The sequence below is a fragment of the Arvicanthis niloticus genome, chromosome 6 (assembly GCF_011762505.2).
Source record: "Arvicanthis niloticus isolate mArvNil1 chromosome 6, mArvNil1.pat.X, whole genome shotgun sequence".
Classification (NCBI taxonomy): domain Eukaryota; kingdom Metazoa; phylum Chordata; class Mammalia; order Rodentia; family Muridae; genus Arvicanthis; species Arvicanthis niloticus.
In genome coordinates this window covers 41,473,585-41,496,778 of record NC_047663.1, presented here as the reverse complement: position 1 = coordinate 41,496,778, position 23,194 = coordinate 41,473,585, and the positions used below count along the sequence as shown (strand labels likewise).

The 23,194-nt window shown below is 36.2% G+C and overlaps 1 protein-coding gene across 17 annotated transcripts in view; it reads left to right on the top strand.

Moving 5' to 3' along the window:
* Znf207 (zinc finger protein 207) overlaps positions 1-23,194 on the top strand; it is a 36,982-nt gene that overhangs the window by 1,482 nt on the left and 12,306 nt on the right. Inside the window, exons 2-18 of one of the 17 annotated variants that reach the window (XR_013111155.1) lie at positions 914-1,040; positions 3,123-3,261; positions 4,068-4,235; positions 4,347-4,422; positions 4,856-4,903; positions 6,163-6,233; positions 6,670-6,827; positions 7,984-8,076; positions 8,992-9,237; positions 9,801-9,960; positions 10,083-10,266; positions 10,484-10,567; positions 13,137-13,191; positions 17,425-17,490; positions 18,333-20,056; positions 20,198-20,246; positions 20,350-23,045. Coding sequence is in view for 5 of the 17 variants with exons in the window: in XM_034506507.2 (XP_034362398.1) it covers positions 914-1,040; positions 3,123-3,261; positions 4,068-4,235; positions 4,347-4,422; positions 4,856-4,903; positions 6,163-6,233; positions 6,670-6,827; positions 7,984-8,076; positions 8,992-9,237; positions 9,801-9,960; positions 10,083-10,243 (1,447 nt within the window). In the remaining 12 variants the exon portion in view is untranslated. Of the gene's footprint in view, positions 1-913; positions 1,041-3,122; positions 3,262-4,067; positions 4,236-4,346; positions 4,423-4,855; positions 4,904-6,162; positions 6,234-6,669; positions 6,828-7,983; positions 8,077-8,991; positions 9,238-9,800; positions 9,961-10,082; positions 10,833-13,136; positions 13,192-13,542; positions 20,057-20,197; positions 20,247-20,349; positions 23,046-23,194 lie in introns of those variants that run through there. The other 16 variants (XR_013111154.1, XR_013111151.1, XR_013111158.1 and 13 more) reach the window with 16 other exon arrangements.

Sequence of the window (23,194 nt, the reverse complement as noted above, 5' to 3'; positions counted from 1 at the left end):
CTGGGGCTATATAGGTGTGCCCCTGCATCCAAAGTGCTGGGAGTTGCCCAGGCCCCTTGCATACTAGACAAGTACTCTAACCATGGAGCTATCTTCTCAGACCAGGAGGTACATGATTTGTGTAATTTCCAAATATAAATACTAAAACTAAAATTTATTAAGTTCCCTTTTTTTTTTTTTTTTTTTTAAGAATTTTGTGTGTGTGTAGAAATTATTGCCTAAACATATATGTCAGTAGGTACATCTAGTGCTCTTGGAGGACAGAACATTAGATCCCCTGGAACTGTCATTCCGGTTGTAAGCTGCCTTAGTAGATGCTGGAAATAGAATCTGGGTACTCTGAAAGAGCAGCAAGTTCTCTTTAACCTCGAAGTCATTTTAAAGTTGCCCCATTCTCCTGTTATATGAAAGGCATTCGTTGTATTATTTGTATTGAGACAGAATCTTACTATGTAGCCCTTGGCTAGTCTGGAAACTCACAATTGTGGACCTGGCTGGCCTCAAACTCAGAGGCTTGTCTTGTCTGTCTGTCTCTGTCTCTCTCTTGTTTTGTTTGTTTGTTTGTTTGTTTTTTGAGACAGGGTTTTTCTATATAGCCTTGGCCATCCTGGAACTCATTCAGTAGACAAGGCTGGCCTCAAACTCAGAAATCCACCTGCCTCTGCCTCCTAAGTGCTGGGATAAAAGGCATGCGCCACCACTGCCTGCCCTGCCTCTCTCTCTTAAGTGATGATTTTAAAGGCATATACCACCACCATTTTCAGCTTTCTGGTTTTTGTTTTGAGATTTATGAGATGGCCTTAAGCATCCTCTTGCCTTAGCTTCTAATTAGGTAGTGTCTACCCAACTTTTGTTTGGTTTTGTTTGCATCTGGGTTATTTTTGTCCAGTTTATCAACCTTAATGTTGGCCAGGTATTGTAACAGAGATTTTGATGACGAGAAGATCCTTATACAGCACCAAAAAGCAAAGCATTTTAAATGTCATATATGTCATAAGAAGTTGTACACAGGACCTGGCTTAGCTATTCATTGCATGCAGGTGAGAATTTCTCTTTTTTAAATTTGTCCCATTGTGATTTGTAACCACATGAAGAATATTGAATTTATGTTTGGAATTTGTTTATTGTTTACATTTGTTTATTGTTACTGTTTATATATTAGGTAAATAGCCAAATTTACTTAACTCAGGTATGTGGGTTTTTTTGGAGGGGGGGAGGTGGTAGGGATAGAACCCACTTTCTGTCACTGGAGTACCTACCTAGAGTCCATGTCTGTTCTGTGGCCATTAAGAAAATAAGTCTACTTGACTGTTAATATCTTTGAGACAAGGTCTTATTTAGTATTTATCCTAGGTGACTGACCTAGAACTTATGTAGACCAAGCTTCCCACAAAGGTACTGTGTTCATTTTTTTGTGTGATGAGTATACTAGAACACACCCTACTTGGCAGCATTGTGTTGTTCGATGTCCAAATTGCTTGCTTCCTCTTTTTTTTTTTTTTTTTTTGTAGATTTGTACACATAGTGTGGGTACTTAGGCTGGGGGGTGTTTTGTGGAGCACAGCTGTGAGCTCTTATTTGGGTGGTAGGAATTGAACTCAAGTCATCTGGAGTGCTGCTAACTTCTGAGTTCTTCAGCTTTTCTTGAGTTTTTTCATAATGAAATAATGAAAACTTTAGAATTTGTATTTTTGCATACTGATGTCATAGTTTATATAAAGGCTGGAGTTATAGTTTAATGTAGATCTTTTGCCTGGCAACTTTGAGGCCCTGGATTTGATCTTTATTTACTATCATCCTTTTTCTTTGCATTATTGTAGTAGACATGTTGATGCCTCTTTTATATGTTAACTTGCTTAACAGTTAATTGTATGGTCGTTATGTGCTCATCAGTACACAGTTGGCTTTAGAGGTCAGAAGAGGATGTCATCTCCTAGACCTGGAGTTAGAGATAGTGATGGGCTATCAGATGTGGGTGCTGCAAGCCAAGGCGCCCTTCCTTCCCCCCCTCCCCCCCTTCCCTCTCTTTCCCTCTTTCCCCTTCGGTTTTTCGAGACAGGGTTTCTCTGTGTACCCCTGGCTGTCCTAGAACTCACTCTGTAGAGACCAGGCTGTCATTGAACTCAGAAGTCCGCCTACCTCTGCCTCCCAAGTGCTGGGATGAAAGGTGTGCGCCACCACTGCCCAGCTAAAGCCTGTTTCTCTACAGGAACAGTAGTATATATGTCCTTAACCTCTGAACCATCTCCAGCTTCATTAACTTATTGTATGCACTGGAGTTTGTGGGATGGGAGTACTAGGAGTCTGACTCTTTTGGAAATAGGATTTCTCTCTGTAGACCTGGATGTCCTGGAATTCATTTTGTAGACTAGACTTACCTCAAACTCACAGATTTATATTGTGAAAGAAAATAACAAAGTGGTCTGTCTCATCATAAATGATAGAGAAAATGAAAACAAGACAACTAAAAAGACAAGGAAGCTATCAGATGAGAAGATACCTGAAAAGTGAATAATTCCAAAGAATAGCAAAATAAAAGACCTTTGTATTGTAGGATTTTCCTATACTAAATGATAGATGGCAGTAGTAAGTTTGTTAATCTGAATGAAAGGAATTTAAAAAGTAAATACAGTACACTTTGATGTTTGTATGTACCTGTAGCACTTTGCTGTCAGTCTGATCCTGGGCCTTCATAATTCTAGGTGTATTTTCACTTGTCCTGTCATTACTAAGCAACAGCTTTCCCCAGTTTTTACTGTTTTGAGACAGGATATCTCTGTAGCCCTCCCTATTCTGGAACTCATTCTTCAGACCAGGCTGGCCTCAGATTCAGATCTGCCTGCTTCTGTCTCCAAGTGCTGAGATTAAGATTAAAGAGTGCCACCACTGCCCAGAATAAAGTCTTAATCCCAGCACTTGGGAGGCAGAGGCAGGTGGATTTCTGAGTTCGAGGCCAGCCTGGTCTACAGAGAGAGTTCCAGGACAGCCAGGACTATACAGAGAAACCCTGTCTCAAAAAAAAAAAAGAATAAAGTCTTAGGGTAGATCCATTAATTATCATAAGTAGTCAGCTGAGTAATTTCTAGTTTAAAAAAAAAAAACTTTGATTTTGTTTTTTTAAGGTACATAAAGAAACCATAGATGCAGTTCCAAATGCAATACCTGGGAGAACAGACATAGAGTTGGAAATATATGGCATGGAAGGTATTCCAGAAAAAGATATGGATGAAAGGCGTCGACTTCTTGAACAGAAAACACAAGGTAAGATTTGCAGGTGTTTTAAAATACATTTTCACATTGAGAATACTGGCATTTTGAGGCTTGAATAAATCAGGCTGTGCATCACTGCACTCAGCTCCCAAATTTTAATATTTAGGTTTTACTTATTCTCTTTGGTTGCTTTGCCTGTACCTATGTCTGGATTCCACTGTATCTGGCTAAAAGATGGTGTCTGATTCCCAAAAACTGGGATTACATCTGGCTCTGAGCTGCTCTGTATGTGCTGGGAACTGAGCCTACACCATCTATCTCTTCAGCCCTGCCAGTTAGGTTTTGCTTCATGTTCAATATTAATTAGAGTCATTTCTTTTGGGATATCAAGCTGTGTACTCTGCAGATGGCAAAAAGGGCTACTTAATCTCTTACACATTTATTTTGGCTGTTTTTGTTTTTCGAGACAGGGATTCTCTGTGTAGCCCTGGCTGTCCTGGAACTCTGTAGACCAGGCTGGCCTCAAACTTAGAAATCTGCCTGCCTCTGCCTCCCAAGTGCTGGGATTAAAGGCGTGTGCCACCACTGCCCGGCTTATTTTGACTTTTAAAAGTTATTTTATGTGTATGAATGTTTTGTCTGTGTATGTTTGTATCACTTGGAAGCTGGTGCCTAAGAGGGTCAGAAGAGAGGGTGTTGGGTCCTCTTGAACTGGAGTAATTCACAGAGGTCTATCTGCCTCTGCCTCCAAAATACTGAGATTAAAGTTGTGGGTAAAACTAGTTAGTTTTTTTTTTTTTTTTAAAGTTATTTTCCTCTTTGATGTGTGAAAATGAATTAAAACCTTTTCTTGGCAGAGAGTCAAAAAAAGAAGCAACAAGATGATTCTGATGAATATGATGATGACGAATCTGCAGCCTCAACTTCCTTTCAGCCACAGCCTGTTCAGCCTCAGCAAGGTTATATCCCACCAATGGCCCAGCCAGGACTGCCTCCAGTTCCAGGGGCACCAGGAATGCCTCCAGGTAACATGAGACCTGTTAAATTGTATCCTTCAGACTTCATTGATAAGATGCAAGTGTTACTTCCTCTTGTTTAATTTCCAATGCTAACCTTGTTCCTGAAACAATTTGTAGGCATACCTCCATTGATGCCAGGTGTTCCTCCCCTGATGCCAGGCATGCCTCCAGTTATGCCAGGAATGCCACCTGGGTAAGCAAACTTCCAGTTGGGTTGTGAGCTTAGGCCTTTTGTAACTTGGGTGCTATGATTTAAATATTACTTTCATTTTTGCTTCTTAAAGATATGGGCTCTATAAATCTTAAACTCTTATTTCTAATAAGGGGTCAGTAAGTATGAGACATTTTCCTCTAAGGAAAATAGGTTTTTGGGTAGTAGGATAAATGTAGGAAACCATCTGTTTCAGTTGCATTTGCTGTAATTAAAGTATTGATTATAGATTTGAATATCTTAGTTATGAAAAAGGGAATTGTAAATGATTTACGAAAGCATCAGAAACTAAAATGAAGTTGAGGTATATTGCCCATCACTTTTACTTAGTTGGATATGAAAGGTGTACAGTACACTTTCCCACTGTATTCTGAAAATCACAGTTAGATTTTGATTTTGTCATACATTTTCACAGATTGCATCATCAGAGAAAATATACCCAGTCATTTTGCGGTGAAAACATGTAAGCATCTCATTCATAATGTAATTCAGGAGGTATAATAATAATCATAATGTCATTTGTATGTGTGTTTAATGATATTTATTCAGTTGACTTAGGAAATTTTCTAATCTTCCTCACGCAAACTTTAAACCTTGTTAGCTCATTGACACATCTTTTAAAGTAGAAAATTAAAACATTACTGAGAAAATAGACATGTTAAAATATTTTTCCTCCCAGGTGTGATAGCCCTGATTTTAGTTTCAGAACTTGGGAGGCAAAGGCAGGCAAATCCCTCTGGATATGAGGCAGACTATTTTACCTATAGTTTTAGGTCAGCCTGGGATAAATAGATTCATCATAAAAGGGAAAAAAACTTTTTTAAAGTATGCAAATGGATTTCTTGAGCTACTATTAGATAGCAAGACTCAATAATAAGAGGTATTACCTATAATCTATTCTAATTCTATATACAATATCTACACTCTGCCATCATGCTTTTTATTATAGAAGGTAATAAAATTTTCATCTAATTAGGATTTATATAAACTAAATTCTGATAAATATACCTCAGTGATGTATAATATCAGCATGTATAACATGCACCAGGCACTGTGTTATATCCCCAACACCAAAAATAGCCACCAAAGCACAAATTAAGTTCATATACTTGTAATCTAATGTATTGAAGTAAATTGGACACTGGTCTTTGAAGGTGAGCCTTTTTTTTTTTAAAGGGGAAACTATAAATATGGGTTGTGTTTTTAAATCATTGGTTTGTTGTTAGAAAATAAAAGTTTATGTAATCTGAGCTTATATTTACTAATATTTGTGATGGTTTTTCCTTGTTCCTCCCAGACTGAATTTTTTACTCCACAATGGACAATTCAAATAGAAATGTTTCTATTTATGTTCTATGTGCATATTTTTCAAGTGGAACAAAAACTTTCCAGTTAACACACTTATTAGATGGGGCCTCCTAAGTATATTTTCAAGAGTACTATTGGATCTCAGTAACCTTGTTTTGCCATTGGTGTTCCCCAAGGTACCCCCACCTCTGCCTCTTTGAATGCTAAACAAAAAGTTTGTAGGATGTTTGTTATGGTAGAATAGTTATAGTGTATGGTACATTCTTGTGGCTTGATTGACTGATTTGATTTTAATACTTGAGATATTCAAGTTTTTTATTTAGCGTTTTGTAATTGCCAAAAATATGTTTTGAGGTTTATACTGCTAGTTAATACTTCTTGTTTTTATTTTTTCTTAAATTTTACCTTTAATAGAATGATGCCAATGGGTGGAATGATGCCACCTGGACCTGGAATACCACCTCTGATGCCGGGTATGCCACCAGGTATGAAGTGTTAAACAATTGCTTTTGTGATGTGCTTAATAGCATTTATTCCTGAGTTTATAATTCTCTTACATGTTAAAAGAAGCTTGGTGAATGGTTTGTGTGTGATGCCATACAGTCTCAATACCTTCACTTTAATTCTAGCGGAGACAAGACAGTCTGGTCTCTAGAGCTCCAGACTAGCCTGTGCATAGCTGCTTCAGGCCAGCTAAGGCTATGTAATGAGATACTGCTTCAAAAACCAAAGTTGGACAAAACGGTGATAACTAGTAAGTTTATAGGTGGCGTCTAGTGATACTAGTTTACACTTAAGATTCTGAAATTGTAAAATGAAGAGACAGTTTGAAGAACTATTGTGAGGAACAAATGTAATCATATAGAATTATTTTTGTTTGAACTATTTTTTTTAAATTCTTGGGAATCATTTTTGCTTCAGGTATGCCCCCACCTGTTCCTCGTCCTGGAATTCCTCCAATGACTCAAGCGCAGGCTGTTTCAGCACCAGGTATTCTTAATAGACCACCTGCACCAACAGCTGCAGTACCTGCTCCACAGCCTCCAGTTACTAAGCCTCTTTTCCCCAGTGCTGGACAGGTAAGGTCAAATTCTTGAAAAGGAGTGCATTGTATATTTAAGGTAAAATGGACTTGTTCACAGATATCTTTGAAATTGTTACAGATTGAATTTAATATGTGATACATTAAAATGTAACCTATCATTTGCTATGTTTATACCTTGATTTCCTCTGTTCACAATAGGTAGAAAGGAATCAGATATGTTTCCAGAGATGTGGATTCTTTATTCTTAGCTGTAGCTAGATGTGAAAGTTGAATTTCTGAGGAATAACAAATGATGTTTCCAGGTCCTCCTTTGTCTTGTTGAAGGGAATAGAATTAGGTTGGAGGCAATAATGAGTTCAATAAGACGTAGCAGGCCGGGTGGTGTTGGCACTTGCCTTTGAACACCTCTCTCAAGAGCAGAGTCAGGTGGATCTCTTGAATTAAAGGACAACAAGTTCTGGGAAGTCAGGGGCTACAAAGAAACCCTGTGAAAATCAAACAAAGTCTACAGGAAGACATTTGTTGGGTGTTTGTTCTCATTTACAACTCCGGTAAATTGCAGTGCTACACTGGAGTTGAAGGAGCATCACATCAGTTAATGATTGTTAATATAGTTATTTGTTTCCATCAATTTCTAGATGATGATTGGGTTAGATACATGATGGCCAAAATGTTTGCACATGTCATATGTTTGCACATGTCATTTAGAATTAAAAGGATAAAGGTTTTTTGGGTTTTTTTTTTTTTAAGCTTAACGCCTTTAGATTTTTCTCTTTACCACTGCTTCTGGGTGTGAAATTTTAGTTGCCTAAATTTACATTCTTTTGGTAATGGAGATTTTATTTATGGACATGTTAAACTCAGAATCTGTAGGCTTATTGTATAGAACATCTGCATAGAGAACTGTCATTTTCAGTTAAGATTCCTGAACTACTGCAATGTCAAACATTAAGTTTAGAAAAGAAACTTGTGTTTAACTAGTTGTATTGGTGGTGTAGAGATACTTTTTTGAGGCATGTACTTTTTTCTGTTTATTGGAAAATGCATTAACTCTGCCTCTTTAAATAATGACATTTGATTGCATCACGATCTGCATTTATAAAAATGCAATCTAAACTAAAAGTGCCACATGGCATGTTTCACCCATTTGTTCGGAGACGGTTCATTGTTTCCTTTCTTTTATGCTACAGATGGGGACACCTGTAACAAGCTCAAGTACAGCTTCATCCAATTCAGAAAGTCTGTCTGCATCTTCTAAAGCTCTGTTTCCTAGCACAGCACAAGTACGCAGGAAGTTGCAGTTTAAAATTGTTAAAATGGCTTTACAACTTAACCCTTTGGACCCTTTATGAAAGCTAAATTTTATCAATATATTTAGTTTTTTTAGAAGTAAAACAAATACTAAAACTTGAATGGTGTTTGCAAATTTGAATTCATATTAATGACTCCAACAAAATACTCTAAACTGTGGCTCTAAAGGGTTAAAAGCATGTGAGCAGTAATGAACTATAGTGGCCAATGGTTACCCTGATGCATGGTTAAGCTACTTTTGATTCATGCTGTTTAATGTGTCACATCTTTATATAAGAAATTCACTCTGCATTTGTTTTTAAAGTTTACCTAGTTAACATTTTAAACACTTGTATTATGAAAGTAGTATGTGTTAACTTTATTTAGAGCCTGCGACATTAACCCTTGGGTCTATACTGTGTTCTAGCCATTACTAATTGGAAGGGTAGTGTGCTGCTCTCTGTAGAACACCTGCATAGTTGGTGACACTAATGAGTCACTGGTACTGTGGCGTTTTTAATGCTTACTAAGAGGTTTATTATCGCAGCCTATAGTTTCAATTTTTTGAGCTGCTTGAAAGCTAAAGTACTTTAAATAAATTTAGGAGAATAAAAGCAGTTGCATTTAATATTTTATGATCCTATAGCAAATGAAAAAGGAATACAAAGCATTGTAAATTAAGGTTTTTGGAGAGAAGGTATAAGGCATCTGAGAAGTATAGCAATTTCAGCCCAGTATCTTGAATTTTGCAAAACATTTATCAGACATTTAACTAGTATTGGTTTGAAGTTTGATCTATTTGATGTTGGTGTCATACACAAACACACAGAACATACACACACACGGTTTTCTGTTATACTCAACTTTGGATGTTGACATTTTATTAAGAAAGGATTGTTACTTTACAGGCTCAGGCAGCTGTCCAAGGACCTGTCGGTACAGATTTTAAGCCCTTAAATAGTACTCCTGCAGCAACAACTACAGAACCCCCAAAGCCTACATTCCCTGCTTATACACAGTCTACAGCTTCAACTACTAGTACAACAAACAGTACTGCAGCAAAACCAGCAGCTTCAATAACAAGTAAGCCTGCTACACTTACAACCACCAGTGCAACCAGTAAGTTGATCCATCCAGATGAGGATATATCACTGGTAAGTTGTTTGTAGTTGTTTATTAGTATTGATCTTTACTAGTATTGTTTGGTCAAAAATCATAGCAATCTGCCCATTGGAGAAGTTTTTATTTGTATTTACATGGTCTTCACTGATTTTAAATCTTCCCAAATGGTTTTCATTCATTTTTAAAGAAGCCATAGAAAGGAATATTCATGTTTTGGTCTCATATTCCTAACCTCTTATTTCTAAAAGAAAAGACAGTAAGCTTGGTTCTTAAACTTTTAAAACTGTTTAGACATAAATTTGCTTGTGTTGATTGACAAAACAGTTGAGTGTTAAGATTCTTTCAAGTCTTTACAAGTAAATTTAATATGATAGAAAGTTAATACTTAGATTTCTAAGTTTTGTGAACTCAGCCATGTTCTCTAATGTTAAAATAGGTAAGGTCATAAAGCATGAAGATTTTTAAGTAGCCACACTGATTTGTCTGATCAATAGTAATTATTGAGAAGTAATTTTGTACTAAAAATGACTAGGATTTTCGATATTTGTCTTCCTGCAACCTTATATTAGACATTGCACATTATTTTTATTCTCAGGAAGAAAGAAGGGCACAGCTACCTAAATATCAACGAAATCTTCCTCGACCAGGACAAACTCCAATTGGTAATCCACCAGTTGGACCAATTGGGGGTATGATGCCACCACAGCCGGGCATACCACAGCAGCAAGGAATGAGACCTCCAATGCCACCTCATGGTACTTCTTTTTTGCCCTTACTTACTTTGTTGATGTGTGTGTGTAAAATGTTTAAAAGCACAATACAGAGACTAACTTTATATTTTGTGGTTTTTTTTTTTTTTTTTTTTTTTTTTTTTAAGGTCAGTATGGTGGTCATCATCAAGGCATGCCCGGTTATCTTCCTGGTGCAATGCCACCGTATGGACAGGGACCACCAATGGTGCCCCCTTATCAAGGTGGGCCTCCTCGACCTCCAATGGGAATGAGACCTCCTGTAATGTCGCAAGGTGGCCGTTACTGATCTTACTTCATCAAGTCTAATAGGTTTGGAGATTAAACCTTTTCTCAACTTGTGCTGTTTATATAAACAAGCTTCCGTCTATAAGGCTTCATTGTGACTTTAACAAACATAATCTTCCCACATACCAGGAACTATTGGACATTTATTTGACATGGGAGAAATTATTTGCAATAATAAAACAGGAACTTTTCCTGAAGTTGCAATTTATACTGTATGGCTTCTTTTTCATGTTTCATCTAGGTTTTTAGAAGTGAAGTATAGTAAATTTGGTTCGTTAAATTGTGAAGGCGCTGGAATTACATGAACATACCACCTTAAATAAAGGCAAGTTCTGTACGATTACATTGCTATTTGTAAAGTTATGCCTTCGCAGCATTTCCAATGCTGTTGGACTTCATGTCCCCAACCTAGCTTGGTGAGGGTTGTAACTGTTTCCAAGTACTTGTACATTGAAAGTTTGAATGTGTAACAATATTTAATGTAATTAGAGAGTTCCTCCTGTTTCAGGGTTTAAGAAAACTGGCCCATTATTATGGTCATGTGACTTTTCTGTACTGTTAAACTTCATTGTAATAAAATGAGACAAACATTTATGCCTTTTTATTCATAACCCAGCTGTGGACCACTGCCTGAAAGGTTTGTACAGATGCATGCCACAGTAGATGTCCACATAATAAAACTCAGTTTACTAATACAATTTTGATATATGATTGAATTCTTTAAGCTGTAGTTTTTTTAGCTACATGTTTTAGTATATAACAGTATATTTAAAATTCTTCTTAATGTGTCTGTTGACAGAAACTCTTACAGACACATGAATCATTACATAACAGATAACAAGACTTCTGTGTCACACTGTTTTACATCTTTTGGTTTTACATTTTCTTGCTAAGATTGTTTAGAGCCTAGTGCCAGACCCATTCATTTTCTTTTAATTAATTGTAAGACTTCAGTTGCTAGTTGAATATTTTATGAACCTCAGAAGCTATCTAGGTGCAAGCTTCTAGAAGCTTAGGTGCATGTTTCTTATGTTAATGGTTTGATATAGGTTAAATTCTGTTGTGTTTCTTATACAGTGTTGGAAAGTTTTTTATTATCCTCCTTGGAGGTTATGTTACTTGAGATTAGATAGGTAACCTCTGTTGCCTCTGTAAAGCCAAATGATTTGACTGGAAATTTTGGATGTTGCTTTGTTCCTATAGAAATTTTACTATAGGGTTGGTTACCATAGGGGATTTTGTGTTGGATGTCTCTCCATAGTGGCTCTTACAGCTTTTGTTGACATCTTTTCTGATTTGGGGGAGATGGGGCTTGGGTAGGTTTATGATCAGTTACTTTTAAGTATCAGATGATCTGTACAATGTAATTACCCATATAACGAATATAGATTGATTTGATTGTAAAAGTCTGAGGAAATGCTAACCATCTTTAATAATTTCTATGACAGGTATTGGATAAAAAATGTGACAACAAAAGTTATCTTAATTTTGTAAGAATTTATATTGAAAATATTTGACTTGATACAGAGGAAAATTAAAACAAGTAAAATTCATTATGAGATGTGACAAATAATTTAAAGCTAAATGCCATTTTTAGTCTGGTATTTACTGCACTGATTATGTGCCTTGCTGTAGTTACTATGAGGTACAGAAAGTTCCAGTTGGTAATGAAAACATTCATATATACCAGAAAAGAGTTCCTGCCAGCAGCTGAATTACATATCACTTCTTCACCTGAATACCTGGCTGGTTAAAGTTTTAAAAATGTTATGTATTTCTTAGACTGGCAGCACATATTTCATACTGCCAAAGATTAAGGTTTACCTTGGCTATGGTGGTGGATACAAAGGCAAGTGCATCTCTCTTGAGTTGTAGGCCATCCAGGGCTACAGGGTGGGTTCCAAGGAGTAAAGGCTACACAAAGAAATCATATCTCAAAAAAAAAAAAAAAAAAAAAGAAACAAAACAAAATACTGGCAAGATTAAGTTTAGAATGATTTATAAATGCTTTCTTCTAAAACAAGGTATTTCAGAATTTCATGAATTTGATTATCAGAAAACTTAAGTATTGGTAGAACTTTAAGAATTACACAAAGCTTAACATATTTTGTTCAAAAAACAAGATGGCAGGGTGTCTGAAGTCTACAACTTATAAGTAAAAGAATGCTAATTATTTAAAATTTTGTGTGTTACTTAAGATTTTAATTATGTATAATTTGTGTTTTATAGCTGCATGGCTCAGGATTGGTATCCATTTAGTGTGTTGTTGAAAAGTATACTTTTTGCATGCATCAAGAATAATTAAGCTTCTAGAAAATGCTGCTTACCTAATTGCTTCTGGGGTCCATAGTGTGGTTAAATCACAAATTTGAAGTAGTTTACACTTGAATTTCAGATGGCCTCACAAAAAGGCTGCTTTCAGTTATTTGCTATGTACCTGTACAACATTTAATGAGGCTATAAAATAAATAAGCCTGTCAGCTTCCATCCGATTGTTTTGGGTCAGTTAAAAAAGAAAAGTCTGGCACTAGTTTCTACTGTTTTACTGCCGATAGGAAAAAAAACTAGCAGATGAGGATCCACTTCTGAGTGACTTGTAGAGTTATCACTTAATTTGGTTCCTTACTCTTAAAGTAATTTCATGCCACTTGTTAGGGGGAAGAACACCTATTTGATGACTATTCATATTACACATTGAACTTAAACTGAGTTTAATGAATTATTTATGGAAATCTCCAAGAAATAAGGTTAGATTCACAATGCAGTTGTAGACAAAAAGACCTGCTCTTTTTCTGTTGCTTGCTTGATCATTGGGACTTAAAAAAAATGATGCATGTCTTTTTTAATTAATTGGGTGATGTTTTTCTAAAATTAAAATTTTCTTCTTCCTATAGCCCTGCCATAGGACAGGCTGAGGCTGAGTCTCAGTGTTGCCCTGCTCAGTCTGAGGCAAGTGGGATTTATTTATTACTTATAGGGGCTTTCACAGCTTTATGGCTGTTGGATATTTATGTCCCCAAACTTGCAGCAAGTTTGGTGAAGGCCCCTAAATTTAATTAAACTTAGGGTTTTTATATTCCTTTGGCAGAGGAGGCTCTATATTAATATTCACGTTTGACTGTGGTGTTAATAAGCATAAATAATAAGTATTGTTTTATTACATAATATTTAAAGCTTTATGAACCTTTGTAAATTCATCATTTTACATTCTTGATTTGGAGGCCTGATATGCTTTATTCAAATTTTTACTTTGACCTCTAGGAAAATCATTGGTGTTTTTTTTTTTTTACTTAAATTTAGCCTCAAGGATAAGTTTAATGATTTGAATTGCCACAGGACACTGAAGTTTGTTCTAAATCCCAAGCTTCTATTGAACATCAAGGTGGTAAGGTCATCTGGAAATGCTTATGCTCTTTAATGTTCTCAAATCTCACCACACTAGAGCAAATGTTAATGTAGAGCCCTGTAATGAGTGGGAAGGTGATTTGTCTGTGCTTGTGTGGTATGTATGGGTGTAGACTACAGGTGTGGTATTATAAAAAGGGTTTGGGTATTACTTGTCTCAATGGAAAGATAACTAATTTTCTAGTAGCCAAACTGAAATTGGGTCATGTGATAAATATGAAACTAGTTTGTAATGTTTGGCAGTTACATTTTTAGGTTTTGCTGAGCAGTGCTTTATGTAATGCACACACCAGTAGTATATCCACATTAGTTTTCAAGTAGGATTTGCTTTGACTTTGGTGTTAAGAACTCCAATGTTGGGTAATGGTGTGGTGGAAGAAAGTAGCGTCTAACTTGTTTATTCCTTACGTAAATCAGGCTGGAAAACAGATTTTAATACTTTTTTTGGTTGTTGTTATTTTGATTTTAGATTTTGAGGTGGGGTTTCTCTGTATAGCCCTAGCTGTCTGGAACGCATTACAAGGCTGGCCTAAAACTCAGGGATCTGCCTACCTCTCTGCCTCCCCAGTATTGTGATTAAAGGCCTGAGCCACGACACCCAACAAGATTTTAATGCTTTTAGGAACTACTGTTTCTGTGACAATGTTCCACTGGATAGTTTTTGTAAACTTGTAGTAAATTACAGATTTTGTTTTAGACTTATTCAAGGGACTTCACTGTACTTCAATCATAGGGTGCTTATCTAATATGTACAAGACTTTGGATTTCATTCCCACCACCATTAACAACTGACTGGAGGTATACTTTTATCTTAGATCCACCCTGCTCTAATATATTTAAATCCCTTGAAGTTGCCTCACCCAATTCTAAGTTAAAATAGGTTCTTCTTGAATATATGGGTGGGGGAGCCATTAACTAATGATGATACATTTGTTTAATAATGAATACTAAATCACTCTTTGCACTTGGCTGTATTCCTAACAGTTGGGAATTTGAGGTAGGAAGATCACTGAGTTTGGGGTCAGCCTGGGTTACAGAGTATAAGACCCTGACAAGGTGGGGATGGGATTATGATTTGGTGTCCTTTTGGTTCAGTGACCCAGAGAACCAATTGAGAATTATGTAGTTTTCAGGTCTGTGTAAACACACTGGTAAAACTTGATAAATAATACTGACTTCGCTTTGTTGAAATACAGTTTGAGTAAGTGGATGAATGTGGGATTTGTACATTTGTATGGTTAGGATTTACTAGGTGTATACCTTAAATTTTTAATAAATCTGATAACATATTTTTAAAGGTAACATCTTCCTGTGTAATAGTAGTGGTGTCTTCTTCAAAAGTGAAACTAATTTTTTTGTAGCTTGTGGAAAATTTACTCCAAAAGGATAGTCAGTGAAGTGACTGGAGTTTACAAGTAAACTATATTGAGTAAAATACTCCCTTTCTCTGTCCTGGCTTCCTCATGAATGAAACTGAGGGTTTTTCCTTTCTTCTTAACCTTTGTCAATATTTTGGGTTTTTGTTTTTTGTCATCTAGGTAATTATAATAATCTTGTTTATAATAATCTAACTTTCTTTGTGATAATCCTTTGTAAAAATAAGCATTTTTAACAATATAGAGTCACATGTAATCTCTGGATTTTCATAATACTGAATTTTCAAAATCAGTACCATAAACTCTTAGACATCCTCAATAGAACACTGTTAATCAGATAAATTCATAGGAATTAGAAAAAGATTGGGTTTAGTTTAAACTGCCAAGAACCTGAAGCCTAGCTGTTTATTCTAAGTGATTTCCTATACTGAACATTAGGGTTTTGTTTTTGTTTTAATGTTACCTGGCCTGTTTTGTTACAAAATAAGGGATTCTTATAATTTATTTTAAGGCCAGGTGTGGAGACATATGCTATAATTTCAGCTCTCTGGAGGATGAATGAGACTAGGGGTATTCTGCAAGTTGCAGGCCAGCCAGGGTTAGAATAAGGGTTACAACTTTTTCTTCTGGGTATGGTGACGTATAGCCTAATTATAACACTCGGGTAAAGTTTGGTGTCAGCCTGGTCTGTGAATGTATGAGTTCACACCATCCAGTTCTACCCGACTGTGTCCTAAAATGTTTTTAATTAATAAAACTTAAAAATTGTTTTGAATAAGTACTATTTTTACTTCAAAGAGCTGTGTATTCTTGAATATTTTTTGTTCCTCCAAAGGAGATATTCACCTCCAGCTCTGGATGACAATTTAAAATTCAATTAGTTTCAAAGAATTGAATTGATTTTTCTCTTAACAGTTTTTGTTTTTAAGGGATGGATATAATTTAGTAAGAAAAATGTAGACTCCCAAAGTAATGATATACAGCCTAAAATAGTGTTCATTAAACCTAATTTCAATTTTTGTTAAATAAGTTAAATAAATACTGTGTAACTAAAACTGGCACAGTGGATTAGGGTCTTGAAAATGAATATGACAATTTTTTTGTGTAGTGTCATTTTGAACAGATTCATTGCCAAGGGGATTAATGTATGTACATTGTTTTAAAGGGTTACTTGAACTCCAGCCATTACTTTAAATGTTGCTGTGATTTGTAAGGTTACAGGGAAGTTTGAATAACTGAGTGTCATTTCCTAAGCCCTCTGACATTGTTACAGTATCTGAAAACTTTGTGTGTCTTTCTATTGGGCTTTTATTATGGTTAAAGAATCTGGTTTTGCCTTTGAAATTCATTGATTGCCCTACTTGAAATGAAGAATGAAGCTGGCTGGAGGTAGCCCAGTGACACAGTGTATGTTAAGCATGCATGAACCCTCTGGATTCAATCCCCAGCACCAAAAACAGAAAAGAAAAAGAAGAATGAAGACTTTCGTTTTCCCAGTATATTATACATTAACTGATAATGATTATGTGGGAAAGAAACTATTGTGTGGTAGGTTTAGAGTTAAGAACCTTAAATGTTACGGAAATAAGAATATTCTTTGAGGCTTTACCCTTTTATTTTGATAAAGATCATTATTGATGCTATTTTTTTTAAGATAGTCTGCTAATCCTATATGAAAATATCACTTTCACTATCTTTTCAAGGGTTGTTTACTTGGCCAAGAGAAGAATTATTATAGTTCTTAGAATCTGACTCAGAAGCAGGACATCTATTTAGAGTCAATTCCCCTTTACCATCTAGCTGGTAATATACTTGGAGAAATAACAGAATTCATAGCCATTTTTAAAAATTGAGATTAATAAAATTTCATGACAAGTTAAAATTGGCTGTAAAGTTTATCTAATTGAAGATAGAAGGTGATTGCATATCCCAGCACTCGGGAGGCAGAGGCAGGCGGATTTCTGAGTTTGAGGCCAGCATGATCTACAGAGTGAGTTCCAGGATAGCCAGGACTACACAGAGAAACTCTGTCTCGAAAAACCAAAAAAAAAAAAAGAGAGAGAGAGAGAGAGAGAGAAAGAGAGAGAAATTATATTTCAATACATATGCCCCTTGCCTTTTTCTGCAACCAAGATTTCCAGTACACTTCCCACAATACATTATGAATAATGAATACATTATTGATTAAAATGAAAGCATGTCCAAGAGATACTTCAGTGTTGCTAGCTCATTTTCCGAGATGATTCAATTTTAGTAGCCAGTGTAAAGTAATATTTATTAAGCTTAGGCAACCTTTTAAAATGTACTGCTATCAGGCTCTGAGGAAATTAAATGCACATTGACTTTTTAAAGTATGGGTTGAACTCCTCAGTTTAATACGATTTGTGTTTTTGTTAACTAGCAGCAGAATTTCAGCATTTGCTACTTACTGGTAGAGAAGAAAAACCCCACAGCCCTGCCAGTACAGGTTAGTTTAATCTGTAAGTACCTGATGTTCCTTTTTTTTTTTTCCCACCCCACCCCACAAACATAACCATTTAAGGCACATGAGGAAGGAAGCTGCTGTGCAGTTACTAAAATGTGAGTATAAATAATAGGTCCATTGAATGTTCTCAAACCCTTAGTTCTTGGACCAAATATAGGTCTAGATTTAGTGATCTTGGTTGTAATAAAGGTGTAATGCTGCTCCTTTATTATTTGGTTGTTCTTGACCTATGTAGATACCTCCTATATAAAAGAGAGGGGAAATATTTTGATTAGTGGTAATGCAAGGCTTCAGATCCACTGCTTTACTCTATGGTGGTTTTTAGTTACCCTTTCTACAGTATGAGTCAACCTATAATGTTTTAAATATTATAGTAATACTTGTAAATAATTTATGTGTCTCTGTAAGCTATAAATTATATTAGTGTGCCACTTCATCACGGCCATGGAAGCTCACTGCACATTCAGAATCCTGCACAGTTATATACATCTTTAATCCCAGAACTCTGTAGGCAGAGGTAGAAATAGTATCAGAGTAGGCTGTGTGATGATTCCCTGTCTTTTTTAAAACAAAAAAAGTAATTATTTGAAGATGAGGAAGTCATGCACATCTCGCTTGAGATTTAACCATTAAAATAAGTCAGATGGTGACTAGCCGGCCTAAGATTGGATCATTATTATTTTATTTGGGAATAATAAGATTTGTTTAAATTTTTAATGATCTACATCTAGCAGCTAGTAGTAAAAATGTATTCTGTGAGTTTTCCCACTTTGTTTTTTGATTGTAAAATTGCCTGAGGGCTTAAGTTTTATTGCCTTTCACAGTTTATAAGAATGGCGTAGATACAGTGGAAATGGTTTTCCTTAAAACCATCTCTTTAGAGCTGCCTTTCTGGTGAGTACTGCTTTATAATTTTTGTATCACAGTTTTATTTTTTTTAAGCTAGCTGGAAGGTGACAGTGATTGAAATGAGCAGCCAGAATTTTCAAAGCCTGGATCAGAACCTTAAGGTGACAGTTACTGCCTGATATTTCCCTGTGTTCCCTATTTGGATTCTCTCGTCTTTTTTTTTTTTTTTTTCCTTTTTTCCCCCTCATTTTCCTAAAGGATTGTGTTGTGTGCACATAAACATTGAACATAGATTATTTCCTTTGGTGAGGAAAAATAATTATTTTATTTAGAAATTAATGTTTAAGAAAATGTAGGAACAGGAGAGATGGTTCAGTAGTTAGACCATATATTCCAGGTATGGTGGCATACACTCTGGAGGCAGAGGGAAGTGGCTCCCTGAGCTCCAGGACAACCAAGGTTGTGTAGAGGAGTCTTGCCCCTGCCCCCTCTGAATGAAAGAAATGTGCCATACATTTGTTATAATCTGAGTTAAGATTCCCAGTATCCATGTCATGTGGCTCACAACCACCTAGCTCCTTCAGGATCTGACACCTTGGGCTTTTGTGCTCATGTACATAAAACACATGCACATAATTAATAAATGCATATTTTTTTAAAACCAAAAATTATCTTTTTGCTAAAGTGCTCATTTCTCACTGCATAGGTTAATGAAATAATACTTTGGTATTCTCTTCTTGAGTACATGAGCATTTTGATCCTGGGTGGAAAACTTGGGTTATGAATACAGACTTCTAGCATTTGTCTGCCTGTGAAAGTTAGCTTATAAATATATTTATTACTGTTTTGTTTAGTGATTAGCCTGTAACATAAGGATTTCTTTCCCTGTAGGTTTTTTTTTTTTTTAGCTAAATTCTACATAATGCAGGTATATTTGTATATACATTGTATTTCTGTTATGACCTTTGTGAATAAATCTACCTTTTCCCTTAGTATAGACAGTATTTGTTTTCTAAAATCTGAAATGTATAATCTGAGTGTGTATGGCAATGTATTCTAGATGAGCTCTCAACAAAATTTTGAGCCTAAATTTGTGTCTTTAGATTTAAAGTGAAATAAATTTCTAAGGAACTCTGTCCTTTCCTAGCATGGATAAGCAGACAGTGACAGTTGGTAAGTATGTAACTTCAAATGCATGTAGTGGTGGGAAAGGTGAGCTCCCAAACTGTACTCCAGGATGATCAGAAGTGAGTCACATGTGTATACCTAACGTTTTCTATGTATTCAGATGATTAAACTGAAATCTACCTTACATGTCTGATTTGGGTTTTGTTTGTTATTTTTTAGGAGATTTTTGTATCTAGTATAAAATCTAATTTTATATTTAAAACTGTCCTCGGTGTATTAATAAGTGGCTCTTCTTCTGACAACCCAGTGTTGACCCAGAGTTTACTTAACACTTTTGCTTTTCATTTCCATTTATAACTAAGCAAAATATGGTGGCAAAGGGAGAGGACCACTTTAATTTCTGTAATAGGAAATCAGTGCATAATTAAGGTTTATTTTTATTTATGTGACTGTGGTGCATGTGGAGTTTTCTCTTGAGGCCAGAAGAAATTTGTCTGATTTTAAGAGTGAAGTGGAGCTTCAGACACTTGTAACCCACCGCTGAGCACTGTTCATCCCTGAGCCTGTGCGGGTCAGTGTTGGAATTTGGTGGGAAGAGGGCTTTCTTATTTTTTATGATTGTGGCTCACCCATTGTGAGAATTATCTCAGGGGGTATGTAGGTAGATCAGAGGACAACTTATTTACAGTTTGTGTTCGTATGTGGTTTCTAGGGAGCCATCTCAACCCTCTGGTGTTCTGTTGGTAACAGAAGTAAGACAGGTAAAATGAAAAGTGTTTAATTTTATTTCTGAGACATAAGTCAATTTTTTACAGCATTGTTTTCTGAGAAGTTAAAGAGTGGGTATGCATGTCTTTAATTTAGTCTCCAGGTTTACTCCTGACAAGTGTCAGTTGGATTTGGAGAAAACGAAGAGCTAAATCATGTGGGGGATATGATTATATGGAGGATCTGAGCATAGCACCAGAAGGAAGAATACTTTGCTAGCCTGTGTATGGTTAAATGGTACATGAGCAGAAATCTTGACGAATGTCATTTTTTATATAACTAAGTCTGCTAAAGGTAATTATATGCTAGCCTTTAATTCATTAACATTGGAAACTTGTGATACCTGAATTTGGTCAAGTTTATTTTAAAATAAAAATTTCCCACACAAATAATAGTGTATGTGATACTTTGATGTGTCTCTCTCCTGGCTCAGGAACATTAAAGTTTGTTCTTCCCTAACCCAAATACATCACTTCGTGTGTGCATGCCTATACACGCACACATAAACTCTCTGTCCCACAGATTTGCACAATCCAACAAAAATCCCACAAATCCAACCAGATTTGCACTGAATAAGGTCTCTGTATCCTTGGTGTTAATAGAATTTGATATGTGTGTCCTGCTGTCCTGGAAACCCCAGAAATTCTCCTGTCTTTTGTCTTTCCAGTGGTGGGTTTAAAGATGTGCACCACTAAGCTGAGCATAAATTTGATTCTTTCCATCCTCTGTAGTTCCTGTATTAATATGTCCATAGTTGTTACTTTTTAGGTAACAAAGTGGATAAATTGTTAAACCTTAGCAGTGATCTAAGTAATTTAGTTGCAGTGTGTACTTTGTTTTCTGTTTCTCCATAATCTTTACATGTGTGCCATCCTGCTTTTACCACTGTGCTAGCATCCCTAGCTCTTTCTTTTTCCTTACTAATCACAGTGTATCTCTGTATATCCTTGGCTGTCCTAGAAAACTATAGAATAGGTTGTCCATGGGCTCCCCTTTTCTCTGCCTCCTGAGTGTGCCTCCATGCATACATAGAAATTATGTCCATGAAAGTGCAGTTGTTTGCAGAGACCATAAAAGGTGGTTGGATCCCCTGAACCTGGAGTTACGCATGGTTGTCAGCCACCTGATGTTGATGCAGGAAACCAGAATCAGTACCTTTGTAAGAGCATATAGTTACCTTAACTACTCAGCCATCTTTCCAGCCTAATAAAGGAACAACTTTTTAAAAAAGAAACAGGCCGGGTGGTGGTGGCGGCAAACACCTTTAATCCCAGCACTTGGGAGGCAGAAGCAGGTGGATTTCTGAGTTCAAGGCCAGCCTGGTCTTCAGAGTGAGTGCCAGGACATCCAGGGCTACACAGAGAAACCCTTTCTCGAAAAACCAAAAGATAAAAAAGAAACAGAAAACTGGTCTAGAGGTGGTACACAATCCCCACCTCATGAGAAGCAGAGGCAGGCAGATGGCTGAGATCCAGGTCCGCCGAGTCTAGGCACAGAAGTGCTTTCTGAAAAACTTAAATAAGTGAATTTAATGTTTTATTACATTTATATTTGAAAGGGCATTTTGTATATATGCATGTGTGCCGTAGGCATGTTTGGTTTCCACAGAGTTCAGAAAAGAATGTCAGATCCCTGGGCTACAGTCACACATGGTTGTGAGTCACCATGTGGGTGCTAGGAATTGAACACCAGTCCTTCGAGAGCAAGCAGTATTCTTTTATCTCTAGCCTGGAGACAAAGGTCCAAACTGTCTGTCCTAAGGTTAAAATTATACTTAGGTCTCTGAAATAGTACTTCACAGACCCCTACTACCAGATCTTTAGAAATAATGTATTTGAAACGTTTTTTGTGTGGTGCAATTCAATAGCTTATTATGAGTAAGTTTCATTTTCACTCTGGGTAATAAAAGAGTGAGCTTTAATCTGTAAGATTTGGAATCTGAATGAATCGTGGTGTTCTGGTCAGGACCTTTAAGATATAATTAATGATTTTAACTTAAATACCAAAGGGCTTTTGGGCAGCAATTTTGTACTTTTTTAAAAAGTACATGTGTAACTCATGCCTAGACTCCAAGTTTTTGGTGTTTTATATAAATGTTTTTTGTGGTAATAGCAAAGATACTTTGTTTTTAGGGGACAAGAGCTGCTGGTGGGGTGAATATGTTTTAAATGTACTATGATCTTGTATGAAACTGAAAAAAATCTTGTTAGGCAAACTTGGCCCACACCCAGTTCTTGTTTCCCCACTCCCCCCCCCCCTTGTACTTTTTAAATAGATCACTTTGGATTGATTTCGTTTGGCTTTTGAGAAAGGGTTTCTCTATGTAATTCTGGCTGTTCTGGAACTCTGGCTCCCTGGAAACCTCTGCTGTATTAAAGGGTGTGCTATCACTGCCTGAACCACTTTGGAATCTTACTGAGGTTAAAAAGGGAACATTCCATGCCCAGACACAGACCCCAAGAACAGCTTTCAACTCTTTGTTTCTTATCATACTTATGTAGTACTACATTATTGACTTACAAATATTAACTATTGATTTCTAGCTTGGGTAAAGATTTAGCGCACTCTATCTCTACCATACTTCTGTGATTATAGCATGTTCTTTCTTGTTGCTTTTATAAACTGTTTAATCAATAAAAGATGTCTCAACTGAGTGCATAAGGGCTGGAGTGCTCATTGAATAGATAACCTTACCTTTCACTTCTGGGGTGTAACGTATTCTATGTCAACATTATTGTGTTTATATAGTGAAATTTTTTGTTTGCTTGCAGTCCAGGCTGTCCTGAAACTCAGTATGTATGTAGCTTCCTCTTTGCAGATTGTTCTTTTAAGAGAAACACGTTTTTATGGCCCATAGACTAGGTTGGCCTTGAGGTATTAGTCATTCTGCCTCAGCCAACAGCTAGGATTAGGGATTTGTGCCATTTGAACTAATAGGTTC